We start from the raw sequence: 23,484 nt of genomic DNA on the forward strand, positions 1-23,484 counted from the left end.
ATTGTCCATGGCCCTTTTTACTCGGTTTAAATGCATCAAACATTTAAACTAACAAGTAGGGGTGCTTTAATATTAATGAGCTCATCTCATGATGCTGCAGTTGAACATGTCATATAGAAGATAGAATACTACCAACAATGATAAACCATAAACCACCACTATCTCTCCAAGCCTGCAAACCAAATTCCAGATTTCCAAATGTGCAGGACTTCTATGGAGGAGAAACATCCTCATCCTTGTCAACTGACCATACATAGTCATAGTATGGGAGATTAGTTAAGAAGTCCAAGGGACTGTAAGCCCCCAAGTCAGCTTCACCCAGAGAGATGTCTCTTCTCAAGCAGCAGTGAAGGAGAGCACAGCCACACACTCAGGCTGCTCCTTCCCGCAGGCTTCCTCCTCCCTTGGAAGTAGAGAAAAGCCTAGCTGCTCTAGCAGCTGCTAGAAGTAAAACTCCCAAATCTATTTTTACTTTCCCTTAAGCAAGAGGATGTGGAAACTTCAGTCACTTCATAGTGACAAAAGTAAAGAGCTTCACTTGCCTTTTAACAGGCAGAAAAACAAGTCTCCTTTATTCAGGAGACAGTTCTCTGCCTAAGGCCTCCTTCTTGAAGCTGCAAGACTTCCTACTCTGCTGTTAACAGGTCCTTGCCTGACTTCTATACCCTGTGCCTATGTGTGTTATTAAGCAGGGGCAAAGAAATCAGAGTTTCCAGGGTAGTGCATCAATATCTGTCCTGAACACAGCTATGAATATGCAAATCTGAGTAAACTGGCAAAGGTAACATGTTTCTCTGCTATGGGACTAGAACAGAGGCTGCTTTTTAAAGATTACCATGATTTCCTCCAAATATAGGCACTTAGGGTATTTGATGGCTGCAGCCAGTCCTGGCACAGCCTTAGTGAGAAGGAAAAAGGAGCCCTTGATGCCATTTTTACAGTCTCTTTTCAAAATGGGAATGTACTTGAAGTTACTGTTACTCTTCAAGCCTGAGAAAAAAGCCAGACCCAACAGTAGTAACATCATTGAGGAGACCTTACTGAAAGGAAAAGCATGAATGTTTCCATTGTAATCTCAGAAACAGCAAAGAAACAAAGAGACTAAACACACTGGTTTTTCTTCCCCAAGGAAGAAGGCAAATACAGTAACTTTAAGTTCTATTTAACAGAAGGAATGCAGATTGGACACCCAAGTGTGACTACGTCTGCACATAAGGCACACAGACGTCTGAGGTACAATGGAGTATGCTGGATTCTCACCTTCATGTCACCTTTGGAGTATTAAGTCTTCTTTCCAAAGAGAAGGATGACTCTAAGATTTCGCCACCTAATATAGAGCTATTTCAAATCCATCTTACGTTACCAGCTCTTTGATGATATCAAATGACCTTGGCAGCCTTGTACTGCATGAGGCAGACAACAGTCTGTCTTGTGTAACTCATCAACACCTTTGTGAGTAATGGGCTCTTGTGCAGCAAGAGGAGAGTATGAAGGTGACACGCTGTGGAATCACTTCAGTTCTCAGCAGAACCTGGAACATCAATGTACTAAATACGCACTGTCGATGTGAAGGTGCATGGGCAGCAGTCAAGTGGCTCAACGTGAAAGAGAACATGCCCTCTTGTGGCCTTAAAGCTCTCGGCGCTTCCCTTCAAGGCGACAGGAACGACCCTGAGCAGAAAAAGAAGGCACACTGTAACAATGCACTTGTTAGTCTGATGTAGGAACAAACGTTGTAAAGGTGCTTTTGAGCAGGAAATGCAGAACACAAGACTTCAAAGGCTAAAAAGACATGTCTTGGTTGGAACTGAAGCCTGGATGTTGGTATTTGTAAGATAACTGTGATCATTCTGTCACTCTCTAGCTCATTTTTTACAAATTAGCATAAAACCACCTGTATATACTGCAGGATTACTGGTAAGACTGATGAACAGATGTGCTGAACATTGCTTTTTTTCAAAAGGAGAAATGCCATTTTCTAAAGGAGAAATTAAATGGACTTTAAAAATTAGCTTGAGATTACTAAAAAGTTGCAAAAATACACTAAACATAAGATTTTACAGCTCACAAGGGGCCATTCCCCACCTTTGCGTATGGCTTTCCAGTAGAACTTTTGCCCAAACTACATATATGGCTAATGCTTCAGTTGCTTGCCCTTAGCTTAGCACCGAGGGCCACCGACACCCAAGTTACAGCTGCGCTGGGCAGCTTCTGACGGGGCTGGGTGGCACGAGTGGGTGCCTGAGACAGCCATGATGGCGGCGCTGAGGTGAGGTGAGGTGAGCGGAGTGGCCTCACAGGAGGCCATACCCAGGCAGAGGCCCAGCGTGTGGCTTCACCCCAGGTCTCCCTGCGCTGAGTGGGGCTGAGGGCGGCAGGAAACAAGAACCAAACACGACCCAGCCTCCGCTCGCCGCCCGCCATGGCAGCACACCACCCAACCCTAACCCCGTCGAGCCCCGCTGCCTCAAACCCCATCCCTCCTTCCCGTCATGCCCCGGGAGGGCGGGAACTCGCGCTTCCCGTGATGCCCCGCGCTCCCTGGCAACGGCGCCGTTGCTAGGGGCGGCCTGCAGCGCCTGTCATGGCGGCGGCGCTGGGGGTCGGGGTCTTTCTCCTCTTCCTTCGGTTCCTGCCGCCGCTCCGGGCAGCAGAGCCGAGCGCGGAGCCCGCAGCGCCACCGGAGACCAGCGCGGCCGTCCCGGCGCGGACCCGCAGAGGGCCCGCTCCGGTCACGGACGGTGGGTGCCTTGGGGCTTCTGCGCGGCACCGGCGGCTATTGCCGGGCAAGGGAAACCTGCTTCTCCGTGGGGATTTACCGGGGCTGTGCTGCAGCTCTGCTCCGAGCACCCCTCTCTCGCAGCACCCCAGTCCAGCCGGGGCTCAGGGCTTCCTCAGGCAGGTTTACAACCCTACAGTACCCAGTACCCCTACACAGCCCCTGGGTACGCTGATCCTGGCGTGCACGGCCAGGTTACAGGTCCCCCTGCGCACCCGGCACCCTGCTGTGAGCCCATGGGGGACAGCCTGGCCTGGCAGAGGAGACCCAGGCTCACCCAGTGTGTGTTGGGGATCTCCAAGCCGAGCTGGTTGCACATGCAGTTTGCCCCAGGACTCGGAACTCTGCCCCACCTCTGTGCGTTTATAGTGATGCTATGGCAAGATAGATCCCGGATCGTTGTTTTGTTCCCTACTGTCTCCTAATCGGCAGGTGTACTTTAACTTTCGGTTTCCCGGTGGTGTTGCCAAGTGTTCAGCTTGCCTGGGTTACTTGCCAAATTAAACATGTCCCGGTGTGTACCCCTCCTTAGGGAAAAAGAGGCTTAAATCTCTGATCTCAGAGATACAACCTCCCAGTCTAATCATCTGTGTTTAAATTTACCTTGTTTACGAGGTGAGCTAAGGATTGCAGTGCTAAAACTCAGCGAATGGAACAGTCAGAGCATCAGAGATTCCAGGAAATACCTGGATACTGTTCAGATGGTCAGAGAACATCCGAGAGGCCATAGAGAAATGGGCAAGAGTCAAAATAAAAGCAACGTTATGAGAATTAATGTTGTTTGAATGTCTTACCTACAGAGCACTGGGCTTCATTTTCTTCACTCTGTTGTTCTTAACTCAGGATTTATTACAGAATACCAGCTCTCAAACCCACTTCAGTAGAGTAATAGCTGTTCTTTGAATTTATAAACTTGAAACTCCAAGAATGTTTAAGAAGTTGCCAAGTGTATTTTATCGAGACAGTTTACAGTATTGGTAGCACTTTGTATTATTACAATATTTCACAGTGTCTAAAGAGGGGAGAAAAACCAAAGTCAACTATGGTTCCATTGACACATAGGGAAAACGTATTACTGAACCTTGGGATATGCTCAATACTTGTAAACATCTCACTGCTCTATCAAAATGTTTCCTTTTTTGTTTGTTTCCCAATAAGCTGAACAAGCAAGAGGTGAACCTTGTTTGTCTCTCTTCCCCCGCTCTGCAGGGCTGGGTACATTTTCATACCTTTGAAACTCCTATAACGTTACTTTTTTGATTTCACAGTGAACACAGCAGCAGATTTTAGCATGCCCTTGGTTTTGTTCTTGTGTCCCACATAGATTTGCTAAGTAGTAGAAAAGATGGCTTTAGAAAACGACTTTAAAAAAAGGACACATGAATTTGGATATAGACTTTGGACCATTGTCAGAAACGAGGCGAGGTGAAGAATGAAAGTGTTGGGGAACATGCTGTAATGTGTAAAGTTCCGGTTCTAATTTCAATCTCTCCCTCCCCAGTTGCCAAGCTGTGTGTATGTGACCTGCTGGTGGCACAGTGTGATGTGAATTGCTGCTGTGACCCTGACTGCAGTGCAGCAGATTTCAGCCTCTTCACTACCTGTTCAGTTCCTGTGGTCACGTAAGTGCATAAGCAGCTGTATGAAATAAAATCTTGTTTATTTGCTGCATGCATCTGTAAGGGCTCTATTCTCTCTTAACAAATCCTATCCACTCTCCCCCTCCATTCTAACTCCTGCCTACCCTTTGATCAGTCCTTCCTGCACTAGGCCTGGAAACTTTTGTCCCCAGCCAGATAGAACAACAAATTGTCCTTCCACCTATTTCTCTTTGACTTACTCCCTCATTTCTGAACTCATGCTCCTTGCTTTTCTCCTCTTTCCTTGTTTATGGGCACTTAAGTGGTGATGCCTTCTGCTGGGCCAAGAATAATGCATCTTTAAACTTAAATCAATACAATGCAGTGTCTGGGAGTTAAAGCTGATACCATGGGACCATCTGGTCACCCCTTTCGGTCATCAGCAATTCATCAGTAACCTCTTTCATTATGGTTTATGATGTTGGATAGAAACTTGACCAATTCAGGGCTTAATGAACAAGTTTAAGCATCGTTCTGGTCCTCATTTTACAAGTCAGCTTCTCAACCTGCTGCCTCACTGCCAGTCTGTCACATTAGAAACAGTGAAATCTAACATTATATCAATAAATTAATGCCAGTAATTATTTCTTTGCTATTTACAGTCTCTGTGAAACCACTTTCACCCAATTTCAACTCCTCAGAAAGGAGTTAAGAAAGCTCACTTCAAATTTGTAATGTAAAAAAGTCTCTCGGTGACTTTTCAGAACAAAAAGTACAGCTCTTCAACCCACCTTCTGCATAAGTCATGCCAATGTGAACACTGGGGTTTATTCTTGGTGCTTTGAAATTTGAATTAGCAGTCATCCCAGACCATGGGTTCTTATTGTTCTTGCACACAATGACTACTGATTCCCATTTATAGATATCAGAAAGGTCTAATCAGCGCCTTCCTGAGTGACAGTTTCATTGTCTCTGGTGACTGTTCTGTCTTTGTCAACTAGAAATGCATAAAATGAAGTTGTGTTTCTTTTCCCAAAGTCTTTTGTGTAAAATGTTTCTTTTACAGAAAAATCCATGGGATTTTCAGTGACTGCAAGGACTGTGGATCTCATTATTTACATCTAGATTTATAAACATCAGTGTAATTGTGTTAGTTACTGAAAGGGTTTGACTGATCCCAAGTAAGAGGCGATGTGGCCTCTGAAACAGCAGAGAAAGGGCATTTGATTTAGGATGTGAATGCTACTAACAGATGCTTTACCTCATGGAAAAGTTTAACTCCATACTTAAAAAGATATTTCACTTCTTCAATATCTGTCCTTGACTGTTTTAACCCTGCCCCAGCACCAGTTTCACAGGAATCATCATGTTTTATTTCTGGCATGTAGGACACACGAGTGCTCTTCAGGGTATGAACTGGCACATTCACTGCTACAGTTCTGGGCTGCTGTGGATGAACCCATGGCACATCTACAAATACTTTGTTAGACTGGAGTGAGTTATTTCACCCTCCTGTCTCTGCCATTTCTTTCATGTGTATCTCCAGTAGGATTCTCTACCCCAAGTGAGTATTATTCCAGTATTCACAAAACTGACCTTTTTTTTTGGTCCACATGCCATCACGTCACCCTAAAGGTCATACTTCCTGTTTGTGTTGTATAAATAAATGTGCTTCTGAGCTGTGTATACCGTGTGGAGCACTCTGCATTTGTGGTGTCTCACACCATATGGATCCCATCCAACTTCTCATTTTAGCTCTAATATTATTACTGTCAGGTTCTCCTCTTCCCCCCTGTCTCCTACCTTTCTTCATGTTGCTGCTCAATTTCCACTGCTAGACAAAAGCTGTTGGAGAATTCTCTATTATTTATTACTAAGCACACAGTGTAAAACAGTATAAGCCTTCAAAGGAGACACAATTGCAGTACGTTATGTTAAAACAGTAATCTCATGCTTTTTTTGATGCTGCCTAAATACATGAAAAGAACTTGAAAATATGGTCAATACTCACTTGAAGTGGGTCACTGATTTTATTATTATTGCTTGCAGAGGTGACAGCCGTCTGTGTAGTCAGAAAGCTGCCATATATTCACTTGATGTGGAAGCAAATCCACCAGAAAGAGTATTTAAATTAATCGACCAAGTCAATCCCAGTATTTTCTGCATTCATGCTACGAACTGTAAGTAAGAACTGTTGCTAATATTAAGCATTGTGGTGTTATTTTTGTAAGCTCTTTAGATACCAGAAACAGACTAAAATTAGAACTAACTAAACCTGTCAGAAAGCTGGTTGTTCTGCAGGTTCACTGTCCTTATGTTGTAATCCTTTCACTTGTGAAACTGTGGAGATAAAACATCTCTCATTCTTAGTTTCTCTGTTGGAAAAAAGAGTATACAGTTTTGTGGGTTTTATTTGTTTTTAAATAATTTATCATCATAATATTTAAAGTTGTCTTATGGGAAACTAACTCCTTCCTGATCAGTTACTGTAACTATGTAATAGTCATCAGTGGTACAAATCCTTTACGCCCAGCTTTGAAGTGATTCGCAGGGAAGAAGTTACCAGTGCTGTGTTCTCTTAACTAACATACAGTCAGAATTAAATTATCTGAATACCTCACATGGGATCTGTAGATACGAATTGACAGGTCTTTGTTTTGGAACATAGGCTGCTAGAAACCATGGTTTTGAAAGTAAGGGACTTACCTTTTTCCTTAAGTTTGTGCTTTCATGGACCTGGGGGAAATAATGGGTTAAGATACTGCTTACATTTTCTTTTAAATAAAACAGAAAGCTTTTCTTAGAGAAAAGCTGTGTTGGTATTTTTCTATCTCTGAGTTTTTAATAACTCCAGAAGGAAAAATTGTTACTAAATGCTGTTTCTGTATCTTTTATCCCCAAAGTTCTCCTATTCTTTAAAATGTTTTGACAGATGAACAAGCACTCACCTTCAGTTCCCCTGAAATTCCTACTTCTGAGAATTTTGATCAATTGCTTAAGCAGTTTGGAAGTGCTACTATCAGTGCTGAGCCTGAGAGCTGGGACATGAACACAGATGGCCAGAATCTGTCTGACGTAAATGAAACTTACAGATACCAGGTAAATAATGATCTGATGCAATTAGTGTTAGATTGAAGTGAGCATTGTTTGCATCTGCTTTTAAAAACGTGCAGTTCTTCTAGAAGAGACAAACTTTATCTTGGCCTTTAAATATTGAAATGTAAAAATAAGAAGTGTAGCATTTTGTATTGGCTTACTTAAAAAGCGAACTAGAACTGAAGCATACCTGTACACTGGAATATATTCTTTTATTTGGCAGTATGGTGTTCCTATACAGACCGTGGATGCATTCCTGAGACTGCCTAGTCCTGTGGTCTCCTCTTGGTGCTCTGATGAAAATCCTGCAGGTTAGAAACTGCATTTGAATTCAAGTTTCATTTGCTTTAGAGTGTTCTGCTCTGACTTGATCTTAATCAGTCAGTAAATTGGCACACACAGAGATGTAAATTCAGATAAAGATTCATGAACAAACTGTGCATGTTTCCACTCCTCTGGGTTTATTTTTAGGCATAGCTTGGAAGTTTTATTGCATCTATGTTAAACATTCAAAGTTAGATATGTAAATCCTTGAGAATCTTGTTAATGGGGTGTTTATCCAACAATAAAACATCCTCTTTGGCATAACTGGTTTAATAGAATAGAACAAGGGTGACACCCTGAGGGAAGAGGGTATTACACAAAGCAAGACCTAACTGGGCAACCTTTGTAAGATGCCTCTTACAACAGTGAGGTTCCTTTCACAGCCTGAATGCAAGTCAAGGCAGACTTGCAGGCTTGAGCTCTGCATTTTAATCTTTCACACAGTTTTTTCCCCTCTGCAGAGGGGGAGGGAGAAAGAAAAAGCCACAACTAAACACACACACAGTTTCCAAACCCCACTGTTGTTATTAAATATGGTATCATAACAGTCATGCTGACCATAAGAAAACTGAAGTCTCTTGTGAAATGAAGAAATCTCATAAGATCTAAAAACTGAAGTAATAAATTTTCAGCTGACTTTTATTAAGCTTCTTTATTGAGCTTCTTTTTATTAAGCTTGTTAAAAAGTAGTGTTTTGTCTCGGCACTTTTGCAGAATCCAAGAAAGTGTCAGTCTTTATAGCTCACACAAACCCTTACTGGCAATAGGAATTACACTTACTTATACTTGAGGTTCTTAGATTTTCATTTCTGCTTTTTATAATTACTCTTTAACTTCCCTCAGTAATATTTTGTGACTTTTTTTCCAGGGTTTTTAGTAAACCAGGCTACAAAATGCATTAGATCAGTAAGTGTGGAAAAATGCGATGACATTCAAGCAATTAATATGCTGTTCTACATCAACTCCAGCATTTTAGCAGTGAGTATGATTTGTAGCAGTCATACAGCTGACCATTGATATATCATTTGTATCTACAGATTTAAGTCAATTCTATTTGCTAAAGAGTATGGTGCTTTACTGTGAATTTTAAATTATAGGTTGGGAAAAACCACCTCCCTGTGCAATGGACTTTTCTACAGAAAGCCTTGGGAAATGTTTTTACTTCAAGCTTTGGTAACAGAAGCATTTACTGTGCTCTGCTTGGCCAACAAAAATAATGGTCTTGAAGAGACAAGCCTGTTGCTGAGCTTGTGCTTACTGCAGTGGCAGCAGCTTTAGGCTTTTGTGCTTGTTCAGGCTCTTCCAAGAAGCCTGTTACCACAGTGCATAAGAAGTCTGAGCTTTAACGAGTTGGGAAACCTTTGTACTTAAAGAAGAACTTGTAAGGTTTAATCCTCTGCATAGATACACCTTTCTTACACACCTCAGTTTTTAATAGTGAGATATTGTACATGCATACTGAGCCTTCCTTTTATAGTCCTCCAATAACATGACCTTTTACCCCCCTGAGAGTAAATGTGTTTGTATCCAGCCTACTCCCAAATACAGCCTGTGGTTATTTTTCAAAGCTAAGCTTACTTTTTCATTCCTTTTTGAAGTGGAGAATGACGTCTTATGTAGAAATAAATCCCCTTTTAACAGGAAAGGAAAGCCCCTTAAATAGTTCATGTTCTCACAGGCGGGATCATTCTCCTGCTTGTTGAGAACCTCATTAAAATCAGTGCATTTGTTGCACACAGATGTCAGCTTTTGGTCATGCTGTTGGGGAACAGTTGGAGAAAACTCTGCCTCGGAAGAGCCTTGAGTATTTGTGTGTGTGTACCCAGAACTGACATTCTTGGTGGCTGTAGAACCAGGAATAACAAGCTTGCCTCAGGACAAGCTCCAAGCAGATGAATGTTTTTGAATTCAAAGGTGAATTCCCCTTTCTCACTAGAACCCGTGTGCTGCTTGCCAGTGACACCAGCCCAGTTCAGGAGAGGCCAGAATTCTGTCCAAAGTACGTTGGACATTCAGGAAGGATCAGATGCAAGAACTGGAGAGCGCTGAGTAGATGCTGGAGATGGTCTGTAGGAAGCTCCCCTTCCCAAAGGGAGCTGAAGATGGGTGTGACAACAGAAAGGTGACTTGGTACTGAGGACAGGGCAGAGCAGGGAGCCCTTACAGTGCCAGCAGGTGGAGCTGCTGGCAAAAGATACGACAGAAGCCATGAATCCGGGGAGACTTGCTGGGAGCTCCTGGTGAGAGGACTGGTACAGCAGTTCCTTCAGAAACCTCATCATGATGAGCTCATACTCACTGCCAGGCCGGGCAGCTTGAGGGATATGAAGCTTTTGGTAATTGTGGCACTTAATCTCTGCTCTCTCCCCTGGCCTGTCCAGCAGATCCAGGGGCGTTCTGATGGCTGAGCTGTACCTCAAGGTGTAGATATAAATATGAGTGATGACCTTGGGCTGACATTTCTGTGCTTCCATGAAAATTCAGTGGAAATTTTCCAGTGGGGCAACTGTGCATGTCCATGTGCTGTATTACAAGAGGGATACTTGCTTCTCATTTCATTGTACTGTGAAACTATGGACTTATTACTGTCAGAATGGCACAACAAAACCTCTTTATTCCTTTGGGAAAGAATAGCCTGGCAGACTTCCTGAACTGGCAGTCTCTGGTTAGTTACAAGTGGTGTTGCACAGAGCTGCAGTAGGAACAATGTTCTCTGACGCCCTCAATGGGTCAAACGCTATGAGGCACAATAACAGTCATCACCTTTCTGATGCAAGTAAACTTTTTCAGTGTTTCTTGGGTTCTGAGTTGCAAATAGGGTGTCCAAGGGAAACACTGGATTCATCTACTACTTGGCGAATGCACTGTATGCTTATTGGGGATGTAGTCTAGCTAGGTCTGAGGGAAAACTGATGAAAGTCACTAAGACATTTTCCAGTTACTGTCAGAGGAAGAAGAGGATTGGACTGTAAGATTTTTCCTACTAGCCATGAAGAGCAGCCATTGTTTTCACACTACTGTAGTGTATATCCAATAACTTCCATGATATAAAAGTTATTGTAATGATAGAGTTAAATTGGCAAAGCAGTTAAGCCTTAACTGCTTTACTTAGCTGCTCCTTGTATTAAGTCATGTTTGCTGTCATTTAAATGTGCTCTTTTATTCTTCCCTAGGTGCCTAAGTCAAGTCAGATGGTGAGTATCCTTCTAACTTAGTGGGAAGAGCTGGGGGAAAAATTCTTACTCAGTTATAGTCAGTGGGAGTTTTTCACTGATTTCATCAGAACAGGGACTTTATCCTTAATCTTTACAGTAAAAATATGGTACCAGAATGTAATATAGTAGTTGTTCAGAGGAATGTTGACAGAACCCAGAAGGGTCACAAATACAATACAAAAAAAGCCAAAAATAATTCTATGCAATACTCAGAAATGAGATGAATTTGTTTTTCAGGTGAATATTTCTGTCCAGTCCATAATTGTCCAGTCTCTAAATGGAATGCGGACTTTACTTAATGATAGTGATGTCCTCAGGCTCCCCATGATTTTGGATGAACTGTGCATAAATGTAGTTCTTGGGGTAGGTATGACAGTTCTTTTTCTCCTCATGTTTGATGGAAAGCACGTGTGCATCAAATCACTTCTGAGTCACAAACTGCAAAGATGTGAGAAGGGCCTTGCATGGTTTCCATGTATTTGACATCTCCCAAGCAAATGTGACAGGAGAAACACTGACTTTGGGATAAAAGGGGGTTTTGCAACAAAATAATAACTATATGCAACATAACATGGAGACAGGATGAAATCCTGTTCTATTATGACTGTGTGTATATGACATAACAGACAACAAAATGAGCTTAGACTCTCCATTATGCTTGGAGATGTTGGCTTCAGGCACAGTGGTGACAGAGACAGAGGAACACACAGTGCACATCATCTCAGCTTTTAACCTTAAATGAACATTGGCCTTATGCTTAGAAGAGGTTTTCCAAGAAGCCAGTTTTGAAGAGGCTCCAGCCTTTAGAGGCTATAGTGTATCTTTACTGTGTACTTGAGTGTTCCTTAAGCAAGGAAGAAAGAAAAAATATTTTCATACTTCTAAATTCCTTTCCTCTAGCTTCATCCTCTTATGTATTTATTCTAATTAGTATCTAAAATGTTGAATTTTCAGGTGAGCTATCACATTACATACACAGATGCAGGAGAAATAATAGAAGCAGCTGGTGCTTTTGTCTTGGGGGCAATTAACAAAGAAGCACTTTCAATAGAGCAGAGCTTCGAAATCAGCTTTACTCAGGTAACTGCTGGAGATGTTACGGGTGACTTGGTGAAAGACATTTAATTACAAAACTTATTAAACTTGAATTGGAACAGTTGTTAGCAGCAAGGTAAAATATAACCTGCTCTGGGTACACAAATGAGGCAGCACTGCAGAACTGGGCAATAATGGCCTCCGAAGTCTGGTTTTCACATTTGGAAGATGCATCTGGTGACTCTATAACTCTATCCAGTGAAGGAAAAGCCTGCGCCAATGTTAAGAGAGTTGTTACAAGCTTACTGTTACCATCTTACCCCTATCATTGTTCAAGGCAATCCTTGAACAGTCCTTAATAATCCTAAAATAACTGAAATATTTCTATGTTTTCCAGCCATTTCAGTACAGGATAATAACTAATACCATATGTTTGCATTGCAGGTAAATACAACACCAGTTCCTCTCAGTGGTAATCCTGGTTATGTTGTTGGACTGCCTGTAAGAGCAGGCTTCCGGCCACAAGGATATCCTTGCCCTGTTGAAATTACATCTGCAGCACTTTTGCTGGTCCATCCTCACAAACACTTTCTAGCACAGGCATCTATAATATATTATCTGTTCTTCACCCAATGTAAAAGTATGCTTTTGGGCTTATTTTAGAAGTAGCTTATGACTCAGTCCTGACTGCAATCTCCTGAGACTGTTTAGTGAGATAGATTTAGACCTTCATTGTACACTCCAGTGCTTCTTCACAGTGTAAGAGGAGTCTTGAGCTATTGTAGCATTTTCAACTATATTTTAAGGATATGACTGAGGATTCTTTCTTCACGATATACATCAAGTATTGAATTTCCCTTTAACTGTGTGTTACATCTGGCATCATTCAAAATACTAACAAATACAGTCAACTTACCATCCTGCAAAGTACATCCACCCAGGACTGTCTGGCGGCACAGGGGGCCAGAGCCCCAGTGTTATTTGGTTACAACATGGTATCAGGCTGTAAGTTACGGTAAGAGGCCATTTCTTTTATTATTTAGTGCTTTTAAACCTGCTGACAATGCTTTTCATTAGGATCTGTTTCAGGTCCTGGGACATTTATACAGCTGGAGGAGTATTGGGAATAGAGTATTTAATTATAAAAAATGTCATTTAATTAACAAGGGTCTTTCTCTTGAAAAGATTGTGTACATTAGCAGCTGTAGCCAGAAGGCTTGAACAGCACATGAGAGCAAGGAGAAATTATTACTGTGCCAAACTGATAGATTTTGCTTTAATGCATCTCTTTTTTTTCTCCCTGGAAGAATGACAGCAGCTATGGAATGCCAGCCTTTGACTCAGGCCCTCCTGGATCTACTGAAGGGACAAAGCTTTCCTGAATACGTGGCCTCATTCGGGAATTCTCAAGCCCAGGATGTGCTCGACTGGGTGCCGATAACTCACCTATACATTTCAGAACAGGTGAAAGTTACACCACTACCGCTGTCCCCTTCACTCTTGCTGTCCTCCCTCCTGAGACCTCTACCTGTACATGTACTGCAGCACCAGCCTGGGCTTCTCAGGGAAAAATACAGACCTACAGGGAACAAAATGCAGACAAACTGGAGGAAAGACTTCCTGGGATAGTCACAAATGAGGAGTTTAGCTCTTGCTCTAGAAGACAGGGTTTACCTTTAATCAAGCTCCTATCCAGGCTTCTCAGTTATGAATCAGGACAACATGTTAGGTACAGAATGAGTTCTAGCCAGTTTAGAGTCTTGCTCTTCAGATGGTGATGAAGCACAATAGGTATGGTTGAAAGAGCGAAGTAACAGAATCAGTGCTTGTCCTTGGTGCTTATATCAGGTTAGAGTAAGAGTAAGAATCCTTTAAAGCACAGAAACAGTGTATTTGAGTGACCCAAACACTATATTAATTCCTAACATCCTCTGTACTAGTCTTTCTCCTCCCAACAGCACAAATCCTGCTGGTGGTGTCAGGCAGTGCTGCTTGGCACGTGCTGAATGGCAGCACGCCCTCAGCAACAGCTTGCATATAGATTTCTAACAGGCTTTTGCAACTAAACAGTGAATCATTTCTGTAACCAGAAACTTGACAGTTCACAAAGAAATACCTAAAAATACCTAAGATTGTAGGCTTCAAAATTCTGCCCTGACAGAGCTAAGGATTTTCTGCTGAAAGAAGTCTTCCTACTAAAAAGAGCCAGCTCAGCACTATCACTGAGAGTCACAGTCCTGCTTCAGGTGGAACAACCTTGCTTGAAGTGCAGTTACAGGGTCAGTTTGTCATCTATGGAGAAACTGCTGGGACACCCCTGAGCCAAGGCTGCAATGCCTGTGCTGCCTGCAGAGGCAGCAGTCCAGGGCACAGGCATGGTGTAGGAGTTCTGGGAAGCTCCTGGTGCCAGCTTTGTGGGGGCATTCTGCCAGTTTAATAACATAAATAATTAATGTGGCTGTTTCTGTATGACTCAGACAATGAAAGAATTTATAACACTTTTCAGAGCTCATGCCAAATACCGGTATCACTTGAAATAGAAGTGAAGTGGACTAAATATGGATCTCTAGTCAATCCACAAGCCAGAATAGTGAATGTTACAGCAACGATCACTACCACCACACTGAAGCAGGTATGTAATTCAATTACAGGATCTAAGACAAAAAGAATGGCTTGTTTTGCTTAGGTATCAGCTCTGCAACAGTGACCCATTTAATCTCTTTATCTGAAAGTAGCACTTCATGTTAGACTCTATTATACCCAACAGTTTCTGTTCCAACTCAAACACAACTGTGGGCTACTGGCCAAAACACACTTCAATAAAAAACTATACATCATTCATGAAAACACATGGAGCTGTATATGAAAAAACAAACTTTTTACAAGTGACAGCTGAGAATATAACCCAGCACAAAGCAAGCAGTCGTACATAGAGAAGGTTGAAGCTAATGACCATTTGTATTTTCATTGCAGCTTCCCTCAGGAAGGGAAAAGACTATTCCTATAACAAGTTCTGTTGTTTTCACGGATGTTTCTTTACCTGCAGAGCCAGGCTATAAAGCCTGGCCCACCATTAATGCCAAGTTACCCTTTGATTTTTTCTTCCCATTTGTCTGAGGTAAGTATGCATAAAACCCCCCAAACAAACCACATTTCTGCTTTTTCTGACTTGCAATTCATTTCCTAAAGAAGGGAGGTTTATCCAGTCGCTGTGATGAGCCATCAGTTGCTTCTGAACTGTCAACCTACTGGGTTAAAATGGCCCAGGAGAGAAAGGATGAATCCTTGTGAGGGCTCTCAGAAGCTTTAGGGCAGAAAACCCCCTACATTAAGTGGAAAGTTCCCAATTATACCTCTGCCAGGAGGAAAAAAGCTTGAGCCTGAACTTGCTGGTGGCTCTGGCTGCCCAGTCAGCACACGCAGAGCCACCAGCCTCCCAGCACATTGGCTACTCTGCTGAGCAGTGTGGAGGCAGGAGGGGAAGGGACAGCTCCAAAGGAAAGTAGGCTTCATTATCCTGTGAACAGCAAAACTAAATTGTTAATTAATCATGTGCTGTTAGATAAGGCTCTAACTATTTTTGTAGATGAATAAGCCACATATTTCTAGCTTTTTTCCCCCAAACCACTGATTAATTATACCTTTCTTTACAAATCTGACCAGTTAAATGATCCTTTCAGGACAGCTCAATGGCCATTCCAGCTGAAATCAACTGGAGATGTTTGCTACAGTCAACACCTTTCAGAATTCCCACTTACTGAATCTTCCAGCTGTAAACCAGTGTCTCCACAGAGACCTTCTAGTACCTGAAAAGTGTTCAAACACCAGCCTGGTCCTTCAGAACACACTTTCTGAACGGCTTTTCTGGAGTCTTCACAGTTCCCAGCAGTGCACTCACCTACATCTGTTCTCACATATTCCAGCTCTTCTAATGCATTGATTTATGAGCTGTGGAAACAAAGAACTTCGTAGCCCAGCAGGCTGCAAACTGACACTTAAAATGGAAGCAGGGATGAGAGAATGCAGTATCAGAACTCAGATCTGCTGCTGAGAACAAGGCATTGTTTGACGTAAGATGGCATGCGTTGGCCTCTATTTTGGTGCTGATTCGATTGTCAACTAAGGGATTGGTGTGTTGGTATTTTTGAAACAAGCCTTATATAAATATCAAAGTGGCACAAGCAGCAACAGAAATGAGGAAACTACCAACACGATGAAAAGAATGGTTGGCACAGGAGAGATGTACCAGTGGTGAATGGTCAGCTTGTCAGGAAGCAATGACCTTTCAGCCGGGGTTCTTATCAGTGGTACTGCCAGTTTCTACAAGATGTTACAAACAAAGAACATTATCACTGGAAAAAATGAACTTATTTCAAATAAGTGGTACTTTCATGGGTTTGTAGCTTGTAAAGATGTGTCTTTATTAAATTATTTTGCAGTCTGGGCTGTACAACTGTGCAGAGAAGGTCTTACGAAATCACTGTTGTGGGAGGACACAGGATTAATTTTCCACAAAACTGTTTTTGCAATCCCAAGGTCTAATCAAAGCATGGTCAAATAGAAAATGTTTATAGAAAACACTTATACAAGAGAAAGCAAAGACACACAAAAACCTTGCAGGCCAGTCTGGTAGATTTCAACACTGCACTTTCCAGGGCAGATTTCCCATCTCGGAAAGCCAGCCGCCTACTTTTCCTCGCTGATGAGTCCATGCTGTTTTAGTATCTTGTTAAGCCTTTCAATTTCTTGCTCCTGTAGGAGACAAAAATCAAATCATTCATAGAGCTCTTACCTTAAAATAGTTTCCCGGGTTCCCACAGATATTCCCACTGCTGCAATGTATCTTGAGCTGCTGTAAAACAGGATGACCTCACTAGAATAGGGCAGAGGAAGCTGTCATCCCTTTGCAAGAGGAGCTGCTATGGGAAGTACAGGCAGTGCTGTGGCTTTTCAGCCCCACAACTTTCTGATGAGGAAACTAAGCTGAGAGCAGCAACCTTGCAAAAGGTTCCCAGCAGCTCACCCTGGGGAGCAGCCAGCAGGTAAACCTCATTTAAATTAAGTGTTTTCTTACCTTCTCGACACAGCTGTGTTCCAGTTGTTCAACCTTTGTGGCAAGTTTCAGGTTTATTTGCTTGAGCTTGGACAGTTGTTGTTCCGAGCGTGTTTTCACGGATAAAATGATTCCTGTGAAACAATTCACAGTGGATTCGTTTTACAATGTAAAACAGCCCGAGCAGGAGGTTAACAGTACACTGGGTCTGTACTCAAGGAGTTAAACGTGTTCCTCTTGAGCTCTGGTTCTGTCATCTCCAAACCACCCTTCCCAAGTGTTTTTCTTAATGAGGAGGGTTTGAAATTAGCCACCCCAGGGATTCAGATACCACTACTCTGCTGGAAAGAGGCAGTCTGGCCACTGAGCTGAATTAATCAGACTGCCATTCACATCCTCAGTTTGAATTCGCTCCCTTGGCAGAGCCTGGGGGGATGTAACTGGGGGCAGCTTTGCTGACAACAAAACCCAAAAGGGGCTGTGTTTTAGCTGGTTTCATGTAGTGGGGAGCCTTGTCCTCAGCCGAGCCTGGGCACAAAGCTCATCCACCCCTAGGGCTGACCGCGCTGGCCCTGTGGAACAGGACATGGACACAGTACATCATCCTCAAGGTGTTTTGGCTTCACCTTGCACAGCTGCACGAAGGGTATGCTCATTCCAGTGGAGGTGTCACTTCTCTACTGAAATACTGTGAGTTTCTTACATGTGAATGCAGCCCCCGCAGTAAAGACATTTTCTTCCCACCCTTTTCTGAGGGGGAAAAACCAAAATAGCCTGGTAAGAGCATCAAGAACATCACGTTCTTCCTACCGAGCAGAGCTCTCCTCCAGCTGCTGACAGAACAATGTGCACAGAGGCAGGCACTGAAGCGTGCCTGTGTTTCCAGTGCTACAGGCTGGGCTTCGAGGTTCCTTCCTCAAGACAAAGCAGTGATGCTGCTTATTTGCATTGATAACATCAAACAGTCCCCACCTGCCTGTAACCCGGTCCCTATGAGTAGTGAACCATGAACTGTGCAGGGCTCAGACACCACCAAAGCTTGGGGCAGATTTTCTTTGTCTCCTCTGTTGCTCCAAGTGGGCATGGTGAAAAGCTTCGGGAGGAAACCAGGAGCACCCCAGGATTAAGGGGATTTACTTGTACATGCAATACTGGTTTTCTGCTGTAAAATGGCATGTTAAGAGACACCAAGGTTTCTGGGGCTCAGACACCTGCACACAAATTCAGTTTCTCTCTGACTTTCACTAGAACTAAAAAGAACCACAAAAGCTGCTTTCACATCTCCCCCATTCCCAGACACTTCTGCTGATCAGGGATGTTCTCCCCATCAAAACAGCAGCTGGGGGCTGCAAGCAAAGGACACGGCCCCAGCCATCCTTGCCTTTCATTCCAACTAACAAGACCTGGAGCTGCATCAAGTACAGAGTACTTACCAAGAATGGACTCGTAGGCCCAGGAGACAGCACTTAGGCTGAGGTTTCATGCAGGAATTAGAGATAATCTCATTGCCACATTTTTTTTTTACTTCCAAAATTCCTTCCCTTAGAAGGGAGAAGATGTTTCCAGCTAAACTTGCTTCAGCAGTATCTGAATTCACATCTATTTGCAACAATTACAGTTTCAACAGCAGACTCAGTAAAGTCTGATTTGGGGATATTTATATTCCTCTTTTTATGCTAAACGCTTTGAATCCAAGTAAGAAAGATCCAGAGCAGGATCAGGATGTTCCCTGCAGCATCCCTGCAGGGGATGACAGAGTCACAGCAGAACATCAGAGCCCCAAGACCTATTCTGCCACAGAAGTCGACTCAGGAAGGCAGGGTTTTACCCTGTTCCCTTATTGAAACATCACCAAAAGGATCCTACCATGCAAACCTAAGACATGAGCCATTCCCTCCAGGATGCAAGAGCAGATTAAAGGCTGTTTTAAGGGGAATATGCCTGATGCTCGAGCTGGCTGTCACTGAAGCATCACACCAACACAAGAAGCAGATTATTGCTGCTCCAAAGAAATTCCACCCAAACTAAGGCTCCAGCAACAAAAAACACATGGATGAAACTGAGTTCACTGGGAGAGCAAGACCGTGGGGCCTGGGAGATGACTTTGAAAAGGAAACAAAGACCTGAGCCCAGGTAATGCAGGAAAGGTCAGCAAATCCAGCCCATACAGCAGGGGAAGCTCACACCTACCATTGATAATCCTGGCCACCCGCCACAGCCGCAGCAGGATCAGGAGCCCGACAGCTTCGAACTCATGCTCCCGGAAGATGAGGACAACATCGAGGATGAAGGACACAATGACCACGATCCCGTCCAGCACTTCAAACTTGTGGTGAAAGAACTCTCGGCGGTACACAAACACTTTAAACCCCACCTCAACCAGGAAGATAGTTAAAATGGAAAGGGAGAGGTAGTGGAAAACCTGGGAAAAGACAGTGCAAGTTTAGGACCAAGAAACCCTCCTGTGTGCTCATGAGCAGGGCAAGCTGGAAAACGTCCTACATGCGAGGGCATGCCTGGTTTGGCTGTACAAGGGGGAAGGGCTGGGGCCTCCTGCTCTAAAGGACAACCAGAGCATGTGTCAGTCAGTGGACTGGACAAGAAGGTGTGAAGATGACTGGGAGAAGGGTGGTAAGAGTGATTCAGCCCTGCTGCAGCCCAAGGAAACACAAGGCTGCTGCATGGATGGCCTGAACTGAGCCAGATTGGTCCCACATACTGTGGGGCTGTCACATAAGTCTTGGTGAGGTCTTCATCTGTGTGCCTGCAACTGCTGCCTCAGCACAGCTGAAGGTCCAGGTCCTGCTTTGCCCAGTCATCCCATCTAGAGGGCTTTGAACCACTAAAGAGAGCAAAATCACCCTGCATTTTACCTTTGGGGTTATATTATACTTGTCTGGATGGATGATTTTCAAGTCCATAAGCAATTCCCCGAGAACCAGTAAGGCATCCAGGATGACCAGACAGACAATCAAGATCTGTTGGATGAGAAAAACCAATATAAACCCCCACCCAGCACAGATAGATCAGCAAGAGGAGCCAATACAGCTTTCAGCTAAACATGCCTCAATGCCCTGGGTCCCTGATTCAGCTGGTTGTACTTGATGGAGCTTTCTACTGCTCCCACCCAGCACTTCCACTCCTGCAGCCCCGGGTCAGTGGGTTTATTCCTGCGAAGTCTCACCCCATAAAACCTCCTGGGTGCCCACCAAACCCAGCCATTGCCCAGTGCTTGGTATAGGGGGTGTCTTGGGGAGCTTGAGCTGTGAGGAGCATGCACTGAAGCGTGTCACTGCTCAGGAAACACCTGCACCGGCTGCGGAGCACTGTGTTCCCATGGGATGGCTCAGCTCAGAGGCAGCAGCCACTCTTGCAGCACTGTGACTGCTCATGAGCTCCATCCCACATCAGTTCTTCTGTCCCAAGTGCCTTTGGCCAGATCTCACCCTCATCTCCCTTCAGCTGGGGTTTGTTCTTCCTCACCTGAAACCTGCGGGAGCTGAAGAGCTTTTTCATCATGTCTTGGAAGGAGACATGTCTCCTGGTGGGCTCCAGCTTGATCTCCGAATCTGGCTGCTTCTCCCCAGCATCCTCCTCCTCTTCCTCCCATTTCTGATAGTCATTACTCCACTGCACTGGGTCATCACCCACCACCGTGAAGTGCTTCAGGTACCTGGACATGGCTCTGGATCAAGCTGGCATCACCCTGCCGACACCTGAGAGACAAGAACACAGCGTCACCTCCTTGCGAGGGGCTGACCAAGGATGCCAAATCCCCCTCCTTTCACCACAGTGAGTGACAGGAGTGTGACAGTGCTCAGACACAGCAGGCGGGTGGCGTGGATGTGCCCTGCTGATGGGAAGTTGCTCAATGGTGGAGCCACACATTTTGCATCACCTCCCACGGCACAACATGGAGCCCCCGCTGCCCTCCCCAGTGCTGTTTGCACCCTGTCTGCTGCTCTGCAAGGAACTCGCTCGTGAGGTATTTCCAAACATCTCCAAACAAAGCACTGATTACAGGAGGAAAAACCACCCACCCTTATCTCACATCTCACCATGCCAGAAGAGGCAGCTGCCAGTTTCCCACTGGAAAGAGCAACTGTGTTTCTAGTAGGCCCTGGTTTTGGTCAGAAGCTGGAAGCAACTGATTTCCTCCCCTTCATTCACCTTCTCATCCCTTACACATCAGGGCAGGCTGCTTGTAGCATCAGGTCTGAAACTGCCCTTCCAGTGGCTGCAGTTGCAGCCCAGCTGCCCTGGGCTAACCCTCCATCCGTGCCCGCCAGCCACACCACTGACCTGAAAAACATCTATAACTTCCCTTCTTTAACATCAGGGTCTCAAATTGTTTTACCCTTTACAGACAAAATAAGCAGGCGATTCCCACATTTCAGCCTGGATGGTGGGCGATGCTGTACAAACCCATCTCGTCTCCATGCATCCTCCAGAATGCATCCTCCAGAATGCATCCTCCAGAATGCAACCTCCATCCACCGTCCATCACCCTCAGGCATCTTGACTTCAGCCCGTCCCTGTGGACGCCCAGTTAGGGCCAGGACCAACCCCCAAATCCACAGATGAGCCCGGCTGCAGCTCGGCACGGGGAACAACTGCAGAAGAGGTTCCATCTGCGCCCGCTGTCCTGTTCCCTGGTCACAGCTCACCCTTCCTCTATGGGCTGCCTGTCCCACAAATCCTGCCAAAAACCACATCCCCATCCTCAGTGGGGCTCTCCATGCATCCGTAATTACAAAGCCATCTGCGGAGCTCAGCACAAGCCACTTGCGCCCACTGGGGCCCCCGTGCCCCAGGGCTGCTCTGCCTCCCCTCACTCCCTGCAGCTGGAGGTCCTGGAGGGCCACCCTGGGCTCCACTCACAGCAGGGGTGGCCTTAGAAGGCACCTCCTCACCCGCTGTAGGGGTGCCTCGCAGAGGCAGCACCTTCCTTCCAGACCACAAGGCGCTGAGTGGAGCCCACCGAAGCCCCGCAGGGAGCTGCTCCGCCACTATCGCCGCCCCCCATCCCGGCCCCTTGCGGGATGGCCTTTGGGCTTGCTCGGCCCGCGGGGCCTGGAACCGTCACCGGCGGATGGAGCAAGCAGGACCGGGGCTGCCGTCGGAGATCTCCTACCTCCCCGAGACCGGAGCAACCGGTCAGCTCCTGGCGATGGGCGGACCCGGACCGCGGCGGGACCCCTGCTGCGAAGGACGTGGCGGTCCGGGGGGGCCCTGCTGCAACTCCCATCCCACCCCACCCCACCCCCAGGCCGGCACTCACCGCGCAGAGCCCCGGCCCCTCTGCCCCCGGTTCCCGGTACCGTGCGTGTCCCGGCTGCGCCCGCCGCCCCGCGCTCCCCAGTGCTGCGCGGCCTCCCCCGGCCCGGCTCCGCCCCGCAGCCAGGGCCAGCCCTACCGCCCGGCCGGCCCCGCCCGGAAGGCTCCGAACGGGTCCCGAGCCCCGGTCCCCGATCCGACATCCCCCCTCCCCGGCTCCGTACGGTGCGTCCCGGAGCTGCTGGAACAGGACCCGCCGGGCCCAGGTTCAGACTTTTGTTCCCTTTAAGTTTTAACCAGCCCGAGATCCAGCATAGCTCAAATCAAATCGAGTCTCTGCTGGGATCAGAGCTCGGCTGCCAAGCAGGGACGGACACAGATCAGTCCCAAAGAGTAGCTGGAGGTCCAGGAATCGCAAGGATTACAGAAGTTTAAGACCTAGAAATGAGGCCAGGATTAACCTGCCTCCACTTACAGGCTCATGTTTTATCTGAAGGCTGCTTCTTATTTCAGGTTCCCTTCAATCTACAAACATGAGCTCATCTGGGAAGTGCCCTAAGCAAACTCAACTGCAAAAAGGATCAGGGACCCATCTCTGCTGGGCCAAACCTGAGGTATTTCTGAAGAAATGAAGAAGCATCTCCCCCTTTTGCACTTCTAACACCTAAAGACATTAATTTCTTGGAAAGTTTCCTCCTAGGGAGTGCCTGAATCTCCTGGAACCTCAGCGTTTTCTAGCACCTCATCCCAAAGTGCACAGGCCCATCCTTGTGCTCCTCCCAGGTGGAGAATAAGCACAGGGAATGCAGAGCTCCACCTCAGATTTCATCACTCTTTGCCAGAGCAGCACATTCAGGTTAGACTTGGGTGGACAGCACAAGGCCAGGGCTGAAGATAACTTCAGTTTATCACAACTGTCCTGCTTTGGTGGAGATTTGCAGCAAGGCACAGTGCCTGCTGGAGCCACAGCACCTGCTGTTCCTGAACTGGATGTTCCTACACGTATCATTATAGAAAAACAATAGAAAATCTGTACCTGCTGCTCCCTCTCTCCCTCTACTGATCAAAAATCCCCAAGAAATGGGAATAAAACCTGCCTCTGAGCTTTTGATCTCAACCCGCAGC

General features: G+C 45.4%; 2 protein-coding genes across 5 annotated transcripts; one reads left to right on the top strand and one right to left on the bottom strand.

Annotated features, from left to right (window-relative positions):
* Positions 1 to 2,548: 2,548 nt before the first annotated feature.
* TCTN1 (tectonic family member 1) lies at positions 2,549 to 16,494 on the top strand. 2 transcript variants are annotated; one of them, XM_065692795.1, is made up of 15 exons: positions 2,549 to 2,741; positions 4,281 to 4,401; positions 6,409 to 6,539; positions 7,292 to 7,458; positions 7,679 to 7,766; positions 8,648 to 8,757; positions 10,953 to 10,973; positions 11,232 to 11,357; positions 11,949 to 12,074; positions 12,474 to 12,556; positions 12,904 to 13,044; positions 13,337 to 13,493; positions 14,536 to 14,661; positions 15,003 to 15,147; positions 15,710 to 16,494. In XM_065692795.1, exons 1-14 carry the CDS (start codon positions 2,585 to 2,587, stop codon positions 15,144 to 15,146), a joined length of 1,698 nt encoding a protein of 565 aa, XP_065548867.1. In that variant the 5' UTR covers positions 2,549 to 2,584; the 3' UTR covers position 15,147; positions 15,710 to 16,494. The 2 variants fall into 2 exon arrangements, with proteins under 2 accessions (XP_065548867.1, XP_065548868.1); XM_065692796.1 differs by lacking the exon at positions 2,549 to 2,741 and adding an exon at positions 5,748 to 5,923 and having other exon boundaries at positions 4,313 to 4,401.
* On the bottom strand, positions 16,426 to 22,484 carry HVCN1 (hydrogen voltage gated channel 1). 3 transcript variants are annotated; one of them, XM_065692800.1, is made up of 6 exons: positions 22,404 to 22,484; positions 20,566 to 20,798; positions 19,956 to 20,060; positions 19,273 to 19,504; positions 17,104 to 17,216; positions 16,426 to 16,781 (listed from the first exon to the last, which is right to left on the bottom strand). In XM_065692800.1, the coding sequence occupies exons 2-6, from the start codon at positions 20,761 to 20,763 to the stop codon at positions 16,716 to 16,718; spliced, it is 714 nt and encodes a 237-aa protein (XP_065548872.1). In that variant the 5' UTR covers positions 20,764 to 20,798; positions 22,404 to 22,484; the 3' UTR covers positions 16,426 to 16,715. The 3 variants fall into 3 exon arrangements, with proteins under 3 accessions (XP_065548872.1, XP_065548871.1, XP_065548874.1); XM_065692799.1 differs by having other exon boundaries at positions 22,364 to 22,456; XM_065692802.1 differs by lacking the exon at positions 22,404 to 22,484 and adding an exon at positions 22,217 to 22,302.
* Positions 22,485 to 23,484: the final 1,000 nt, after the last annotated feature.

Source organism: Lathamus discolor, chromosome 12, assembly GCF_037157495.1.
Source record: "Lathamus discolor isolate bLatDis1 chromosome 12, bLatDis1.hap1, whole genome shotgun sequence".
Classification (NCBI taxonomy): Eukaryota; Metazoa; Chordata; class Aves; order Psittaciformes; family Psittacidae; genus Lathamus; species Lathamus discolor.

Excerpts from the sequence above, each read along its gene's own strand:
- TCTN1 (XM_065692795.1), top strand. The coding sequence starts at position 2,585 with ATGGCGGCGGCGCTGGGGGTCGGGGTCTTTCTCCTCTTCCTTCGGTTC. Across the intron at positions 4,402-6,408 it reads TGTTCAGTTCCTGTGGTCAC|AGGTGACAGCCGTCTGTGTA; the intron begins GTAAGTGCATAA and ends TATTGCTTGCAG. Across the intron at positions 8,758-10,952 it reads TCAACTCCAGCATTTTAGCA|GTGCCTAAGTCAAGTCAGAT; the intron begins GTGAGTATGATT and ends ATTCTTCCCTAG.
- HVCN1 (XM_065692800.1), bottom strand. The coding sequence starts at position 20,763 with ATGTCCAGGTACCTGAAGCACTTCACGGTGGTGGGTGATGACCCAGTG. Across the intron at positions 20,061-20,565 it reads TCAGCTCCCGCAGGTTTCAG|ATCTTGATTGTCTGTCTGGT; the intron begins GTGAGGAAGAAC and ends CTCATCCAACAG. Across the intron at positions 16,782-17,103 it reads AACACAGCTGTGTCGAGAAG|GAGCAAGAAATTGAAAGGCT; the intron begins GTAAGAAAACAC and ends TGTCTCCTACAG.